Source organism: Eurypyga helias, unplaced genomic scaffold, assembly GCF_000690775.1.
Source record: "Eurypyga helias isolate BGI_N326 unplaced genomic scaffold, ASM69077v1 scaffold11204, whole genome shotgun sequence".
In the NCBI taxonomy this organism is placed as follows: Eukaryota; Metazoa; Chordata; class Aves; order Eurypygiformes; family Eurypygidae; genus Eurypyga; species Eurypyga helias.
Genome location: NW_010245673.1, coordinates 42,165 through 50,780, shown reverse-complemented (window position 1 = coordinate 50,780; position 8,616 = coordinate 42,165). Strand labels below are relative to the sequence as shown.

Genomic DNA, 8,616 nt, shown 5'->3' with positions numbered 1-8,616 from the left:
ATGGATACTGTAAGTTCTTTTCACAGCCTAACCAAACCACAAGCTGTGTGATCCTTCACTTGGTTCATGCTGTTCAGAACCACATCAGTCTGTTTATCTGCCCGGATAACAGCAATAGTATTTTACTGTTTTGGCTGGCAGCAGCAGGGAAAGCAGTCTGGTTCCTTTCAGAATTGCCTCAGCAAATGACAACGTTGCTGAAGGGTTAGTCACCAGCTTGTGCTTGTCAAGGGCTGGTACAGGAAGGTAGACAAACTGGAAAACCTGGTATTGCACAGCTGAGGGCTGTAGTTCTGGCAACTAGGGAAATCGATACTTCCTTTGCCTCCCCTTTCTCTGCAGCTAGTGCAGACCACATGATTTGTCCTTCCAGGGAATTCCGCTTACTTATCAGTGTTTTGAGGGATCACTCCTGTGAAAACTATCCCAGCCCTCAGCGTTACCGTCTCCAGCCTCGCACCAGAAGTGCCCCTGACCATAACTGCTGCTGAAACCAGAAGGAAATGAGTTGCCTCCGAGCTTGCTTCAGCCACAGAGGTCCTCGCGCAGAGGCAGGAGCTATGAAAAGGCAGAGCTCTGGTCCGGAGCACGAGATCATTGAATTACAAGAAGATAAAGCGGACGAAAGTGAGGCTGATCATGGCAAGCCTCTAAATGCTCAAACAAGAAAGGTAGGAATTTCAGTTGCTCATTTGATGCTTGCTGTTGGGGGAAAATACCACATAGCAAAGAGAAATGACACTTTGCAGGAACATCTTGTAAGGGTGGTTTAATTTCTCATTTAAGGGAGAGAGAAAGCTTATTCACTTGAAAGTAAAGGCTGAACACCTGGGTTAAACATATTTCTTTTCTTCTTATTGAAGTATTCTAATATTGGAGTGGGTTTTAAAGCTTTTTCTTCTTTTTTCCTCCCTCTTTTGTGCTTGGCTGTTTGCGAACTTAAACTTATAAAATGAAGTTGTAATTGGCACTGTTTTGCTTTCTCTTTTCCTGTGCTGTCAGTGGGATTGGGCTCAAAACCAGAAAGGAGGAAAGTTGAAATGCGTATTAAAAACAGGCTTTCTTACAGAAGAAGTTAATTAAAAACAGTGCTGCCAAAACAAGCATAGGATGGATTCTCCCTCTTTTTATTTTTGAGTAATTTGTGGCTGCTAAAAATTATGAATTTATATGAATAGAGTGCTCCAAAGCCTCAGTTCAGACCAGCATGTGAGTCCTGTGGGACGTACCTCCCAGCATTTAGCTTAAAGACATGGAACAGACTAACGCTGGCAGAGGAGTGATACTCGCAGGTGACTGTTGTGCCTTGGTTTTTGTGCCTTACTCAGGAGCAGAAGGAGTATCTGTAGCAGAGCTAAGAAGTTTCCCACTTTTCTGTAAGGATGGCTGAGTCATCCATATGAGTTAGGGCACCCCTCCCTCCAGGCTCCTGGCCGAGCCACAGTGACCTCTCCCTTGTGTGAGTCCCACTGATCATGGCTGTAGGCAGATTCATTCCCCAGCTATTCTGCTACATCGGCCAGCTATTTCTCCTCTGGGCTGGTAAGCTGAAACAGCCTGCTGCAGGGTCAGACAAAGTCAAGGGAGGTGCAAAGAGGAACAGGAGAGGGGGGAGGAGAGGCAGGCGTGAGCGAGATCTGGTCAGCTATCTTGAGAAACTTCACCCTTAAGTTTTTGTTTATCCTTCCCCTTCCCAGAACCGAGTTTTCATTTGGGCTACGTTTCTGCTGATTCTGGCAATTGTCTTCCTATCCTACAGGGAATGCTTGAAAATTATCATGCTCTGCTTCCTGCTCATGGGCAGGTTGATCAGGAGAACTGCCCTGCCCACAGAGATATTTCCTCTGCTGCTGCTCCCTCCCAGCAGCCTTGTGACGTATGTGGTCAATGTCCGGAGGTTGTTGGCCCAGCTGGTAGGGAGCTGGATGTTTGCTTGAGATCAAGTCCTTCTGCTGCACGTGATAGAGGGTTAACACTTCTGCCATAGTCTAAATATGCGGCTCAATTGAAACTTGGGCTTGGTAACTGTCTGTCTCAGCAGATATTGCTATGTCTGATTTCATAGCTGTACTCTAGGCAGTAGTTGCCGGGTTTTTTCTTCTTTTCACATAAAAAACAATATGCTAGTGTCAAGTACTGAAGCTTCATTGAAGCTTCATTCTTCTCATACATTTTAGAAATCAAACAAAAAGTATATATGTAAACACGACTACACCTGAAAGCATGCTGTAAACAAAACCATATTCAGCCTTTGCTCTTCGTTCTCCACCAAAGTTCTACGTGCAGGGGTGTCTGAAGAGAGAACTTTCCCTTTCTCTGCCCCTCGCCCCCGGATAAATTATTCTTGTAAGAGAATCATAGAATGGTTTGTTGAAGAGACCTTAAAGACTTCATGGAATCATCAAATGATAGAGTCATTTGGGTTGGAAGGGACCTTAAAGACCATCCAGTTCCAACCCCCCTGCCATGGGCAGGGACACCTTCCACTAGACCAGGTTGCTCAAAGCCTCATCCAGCCTGGCCTTGAACACTTCCAGGGATGGGGCATCTACAGCTTCTCTGGGCAACCTGTTCCAGTGCCTCACCACCCTCTCCAGGAAGAACTTCCTCCTGATATCCACTCTAAACCTCCCCACTTTCAATTTAAACCCATTGCCCCTTGTTCTGTTGCTACAGACCCTTGTAAAAAGTCCCCCTCAGCTTCCTTGTAGCCCCTTCAGGTACTGGAAGGTGCTGTAAGCACTTTCTGTGAGTGTCTGCTCTCTCCCCCTGTTCATCTGCCACCCCCAAAGAAGGTTTAAGCCAGCTGGTGGAGGTCAGTTAAATTCAGAGAGAGGCTTTCCATTACAGTTGGGTTCTTAGAAAGTTCAAAACATAAAGGGAGGTAACCTGGGTTAGTACCTCCAAGCCAGCAGCTCGTTCCTGCCAACCCGCATGTGTGTGGCCCAGACAAGCTACAAGCACGTTTTTCCTCACCTGGGTACTGAGTTCAAAAAAGGACATGGAGTTTACAGCTCCGTTTATGGGGAATAGGGAGGAGGAATTAAAAAGACAGCATGCCTGATTTTCTTATGCATTTGTGCCCTTCCTTCAGTCTTCCGGCTGTGGAACAAAGTAGTTGGAGGGGTTTTGTATTTGTTTTGCTGTATCACCTATGTGGCTTTTTTTAATATTAGTACTGCTGGGGTAACCAATAAAACACTAACTTCTGCCATGGCCTTAAATCTTATTAAAAATTAGATGAAAGGCAAGTATGGTTTTTTCTCTGCTTTCTCTCCTATATGAGCATGCACACAAGCACATTATCTTTGAAGAGTTTCCTTGTGATCTCCTAGAACAGGTGAGATTTGTAATAAGCTTTCTGTTAAATGCACTCAATAGCCTTTAGGTTTCCAAACTTCCGAAGAAAAAGGGAGTGACCTGTAAAAGTCTCGATTATTTTACAGTGTTCTTTAACACAATAGTTTCTAATGAAGAGCAATCACTTTGGCTGCTGGCATCCAGGGTCTATGCAGACTGATATCATCAATGTCACAGAGGTGAACAATTTTGGAAATTCCTCCACAGACGCCTTGTTTGGTTGGGAGAGATGGCAAACGTTAAAAAGACAGCTTGTGGAACATGCAAATCAAGCCTGTGTCATTTTAAAAGAAATTTGGAAGCCACTAAAGCACGTTTGTAGCACCTTTGTGGGTTACTTAGGAATTTTCAGTGCACAAATGGGGAATGATACCTCTCTTCCAAGTCATAGCCTGCCTGTGAATGTCCTGTGCCTTCTGCAGGTCTGCATTCCCACCTGCAGCAGGGCCTAAGGGCAGGAACACCCGGTGTAGGGCATTGCTCACCACTGACATGCTCCCATCTAGGTGGGGTTTTCTGTTTCTCAACGCTAAATACGTGCTTAAATATTTTCCCTGTCTTAATTCATTAATCAATATGCTCCTTCCTTTTGTAACTAGGAGACAGACCACTGGAAATCATGTGGGAATGTAGTTTTCTGGAAATGTAAACTATGGATGGTTGTAACTGCAATTTTTCTAGTACTCTTCCTCGTCATTCTCATCAGCCTAATTCTTTATTCTAGTAAGTATCTCACTTTCGGTTTGAAAATCATACAGTACATACCATCTAATGCAACACAAATTGAACAGTAGCATCCTGTAAACTCCTTCTGCAAACTGCTGAAGGGACTGGGGTGCTGACTGCAGGGGGTGGTGTGTTAAGCAGTGGATGTGAACGCTTTAATTTTAGCAGGCAGCACGCAACTTGTATCCTGATCAAATGGCAATTCCAGTTTGTAGCTAGATGAAGAAATGTTAGGAGAACAGAGTCAGGGATGAGGATGGAAATGATGCCTGTAACATTGCAACAGGTGCAGTGGATCATTGCGATGTCCCCTCGTGTGGTGTGAGTCCCCCTCAGGCTCCCTGAGCAGCTGACTTTCGCTAAGAGAGGCAGGTGGTTGACCTCCATGTGCTGTCACTTTTCTTCAGGTGACCTGCACTTTCTTTCTGTCAGTCATTACCCAGGAAACCTGTGAGAAAGACAACCTGGAGAAATCCAAGAAGGGTTTGTTTCTTTGTTTGTTTTCCAATACTTACCCTAACTGGAACTTTTCCCTCTTCTTTCTGTCTCCTTTTGGATATTAGATGTTTACACAGATGAGGATGACTATTGGGATGCTGATGCACTACTAAATAGTGGAAATAGTCACAATTTTACGGGAACATTGGAATTAATGTGTGGTCTCCCACATCTTTTCTCTGAAGACATTGCTAAGAGGGTATGTGTCCATGTGGTTCTTGGCAAAGCTGCTGCTCGTAACATAGATACAGTGTTTTCCCTTTTAAGAAGTTTCTGCTTCTTTGTGTAACAACTCGGTCATTTTGAAGTCCCTAAAAGTTCTGAGTTGTATGTTTTCTAGCATCAATTTAAGTGCTGATCTAGAAAAAAGAATTGTCTGCTTTTAAGCACAGAAACAGTTCACTTTTTTTAAAAAAGTGTCTGATTTTTTTTCCCAAATTTGCATAACAGTTGGGACATAATCTTCAACTTTTTCGTAGGATCATTGAATAATTTGGGTTAGGAGGGGCCTGTGAAGGTCATCTAAATGCTGGCTAAAAATCCTGTGTGTGGCATCTCCCATAAGTACACGACGACAGCCTGGGCTTATAGCTGCTGTTTCCATTGAACCATCACAGCTCTGCGTTACAGCTGAAATAAGTTCAGCAGGCGTGGTAGTGCCCATGTAGATTTATGGAAAGGAGTCTCAGTAGAGAGACCTTTCCCTCTACTGAGTTAGAGTAGAAGAGCTTTTTGTTACTAATAAAAACCCAAGCCAAACAACATAAATTGCACATGGCAACATGAGCACATAATTTTACCTCCCCCTGAATGCCTCCATTGTGTTAAAGTAATACAGTAATCACTCAAACACACAGATTAGCTTGTCTGTCAAGCTTAAAGGGATTGTGTACCTTTTCCAGGGCAGATATTTGTTCATATTTGACCTTTGCCATCCATGCTTATGCCTCTTAACACACTGTGTAAGAATGGTTTGCTCTGTTTTCTATCATGGGGAAAAGAGTGTGAATGGAAGACACATTTTTTTCTTTTGTGTTTTTTTTTTTCTCTCCAAGTTAACAGATGTCTACAGCTCATCTCCAGCTCTAGGACGCTACTTTAGGTCAGCTCAGGTGGTTTATTTCAGGTAAGCAATTTCTGTCACCAAAATTATCTAAAACTTCCAGGCTTTTGAGGAGATGTACGTGTGCTCGTGTAAATATGCACAGCATTTTAATGTGTGAAAAATAGGTTATTTGGGGGTGAGGTACATAGGTAGGTAGTGAAAGCTGGTCGGAGGACCCTCTGGTGTAAATGGCAAGTGCTGCTAATAGATGTAATGACGGTAACATTTTGTTGCTCTTAGGTATCATCTCTGTTGTCTTTGGTTCCAAGCGCAGCCCTTAATAAACATATTCAAGGGTATTAATTGAAAAGAAAATGAGCAGCTGGAACCACTTGCTTGACATGGCCTAAATCGTCCTAAATAAATAAAACAGGGTTCATGGGGAGGGGAAAACTGTTGTTCCCGAAAGAGCTAAAGGCAACAGGGACATAGAAATCATGAGAGCCAAAACAGTAATGTTGCATTGCTGGTTTGTTCCAACCACTTTTCCCCCTCACCTGACTTTGGACAACAGGAGCAAATCCCAACACAGCAGCATATTGGAGGGACTGGTGGCACGGGAGCGAGAGGCAGAGCAGGTGCCAGAGGGGAGGCTGAGCTAGCCTGGGTGGCAGGTGCTGACATGGGAAGGAGAGGCTCAGCCACTGCAGGCTGATGGAGCCAAATAAGCAGCAGAAAAAAAAGCATCCAGGCATGCCTTGCAGAGTCACCAGGAAGCTTGAAGCTAGAACAGAGGGAAGATCTAACTCTCGGCAGAAACTGGCACTGGAGGAAGGCTGAGGAGCTTACTGTGTTGGAGACTGTAAAGTTTTACTCTATGGAGATACCACAGATTTACAACAGGAGGGAAGCTGAGCAGCAGAGGGAAGAGTGGGGCTGGGAATGTCAGCTGCAGCATGGTCCTGCCTTGAAGAGACAGCAGAGAGGCAAGGGAAGGTGGTCAGAGAGCTTCCCCAAGGACTTCTGAAAAATGACTATTACAAAAGGGATTAGAAAGACAGCGGAAAATCAAAGGAAGTAGATTTGCAAAGTCCCGAGGCCCCTGAGACAGCAAGGGCAGAGGAAGAGCCCCCTTGGGCTGCGGTAAGGCACAGTCCTGGGGGTGCTTTGGGGAATGTCCTCCCCTGCACTGCCAGCCTTGGGCATGACAGCTCTCTGCAATGCATGAGCTGCGGCTCCTGAGCCTTATGGGTAAAAACCATGATTTAGACCATCAAGTACAAAGCTGTGGTTCTGCATACATACTATCTGATCTCTCTCTCTTCGTCCTTTTGTTTTCCCTCATCCAACTACTTCTTCAGTGTTTTAAATCCTGTGAGTACGAAAGGTAACTGTTTAATTACAGTCAGTGGATGTGGTAGTCTGCAAGCAGTGAACTCTCCCGAGCTGGACTCCAGTTTGGTGGTTTGGGTAACGCACTCCAGAGCTGAGTTAGGGGCACAGCTGGGTAGCCCCAGATACTGCTTGCAGGAGAGCAAATATTTCTGCAGGTTCTCAGCGAACCTAAGCACAAGACACCACACCACCTCTTATCGTTCTGTGTTTGTGAAGCTCAAGTGCTGAAAACCTCACCCCAGTAGGACACGTGTCCAACTGCCATTGGTGCATTTGAAAACATGTCTCAGGTTGGCTTCGGGTATGTGCCCAGTTCCCGTTCATGTCGAGCTGTTCTGAGAAGGAAGGGCAGGAGGAAACTGGAATCTTTGATGGCAGTTTTCTTTTAGAAGGCTTTTCTTTAGAACAAGTTTTGGAAAAAAAAAAAATCCACACCAACATGGATGTGAAAAATCAGTCTTCACAAAAAGGAAAAGATCCACTGGGAACTTGAAGGCATTCACACTTTGCTTTGTTTTACAGCAACGAAAGCTCCACCGTATTTTATCAGCTAGAGTTTTCTGTACCACCATCAACAGAGGGGTTTATGGAAAACACAATGAACCCAGATTTTATAAAAAATGTTTTACGTCAAAATATTTATGATGAAGATGATACTTTTAATTCTGGGATATATGAATGTAACAAGTTGAAGCTAGACCCGACTTCTCTCACATTGACATGTAAGTGCTGTGCATTAGAGGGACTTTCTTTACAAAGAGCAGAAGTATTAATCTGAAAGGAGGAAAGTCTTTCTGGAAAGAGGTTGAGATCTGTTAGTAAATGTATTTTGCGCAACAGTATTATGAAAGTTGTGACATAGTTTTCAAGAAAGTCTTGCTATAACCTAGGATTCACTGTTTGGTCTTCTGATGAGAAAGGGAGGAGTGATGAGACTGGTTAACTGTGGACTCCAACCAAACTCCTCAGATCTCCTCTGGCATTTTATGTGTACAAAGGAAACCTCCTTATATGTGTGTGCACCGTAATGGGAAACCAAGTAATTAAAAATGTTCCTCCTCATTGTATATTCAGGTTTGAATGTTTATAAAACAAATTTCAATCCAAGTAAAACAGGAGAAGTAATTTGGGAGTGAACTTCCAATTCTTTCGCAGTCAAGCATGAAAACATCTCCTGATTTCTGTCTTTTTAGAGGTGTTTTTTGAAAATTTATTATTCACAGAGACATCTTTTTAAAGGAATCAGGTGCTCATTCTTCCAGGTTTTCCAGGTAGTGATTCCAATGCATTAGATTTGTCTTGATTGAAATGTCAGTGTAAAAGCTCCTATGAGCTTTGCAGTTTTAATTAACATAATGCATGGAGCTGGTTCCCTCCGCCCCCAGCTTGAGGAGCCACACCTACGTGCTTTCAGAATAACTCTAGGCTAACATATGACCACAGAGTGTGTACAAGTAAGATTTGTGATCAACTCATATTGATTTTTCTTGGTACTCTTATCAAGAGACAAGAGAGCAACAAGTAATGAGTTCCAATCCTCAGTATCATTTTGTTCCTTATATATAGACATGATTCATAGAAAATGTAATGTA

General features: G+C 43.7%; 1 protein-coding gene across 1 annotated transcript; it reads left to right on the top strand.

The window, feature by feature from the left end:
• The first annotated feature begins 503 nt into the window (after positions 1-503).
• On the top strand, positions 504-7,843 carry LOC104508507 (chromosome unknown open reading frame, human C3orf52). Its single transcript, XM_010150162.1, is given in 6 exon segments — positions 504-671; positions 3,960-4,083; positions 4,650-4,783; positions 5,640-5,710; positions 7,547-7,772; positions 7,775-7,843. Coding segments are annotated over 6 exon segments (792 nt in total).
• Positions 7,844-8,616: the final 773 nt, after the last annotated feature.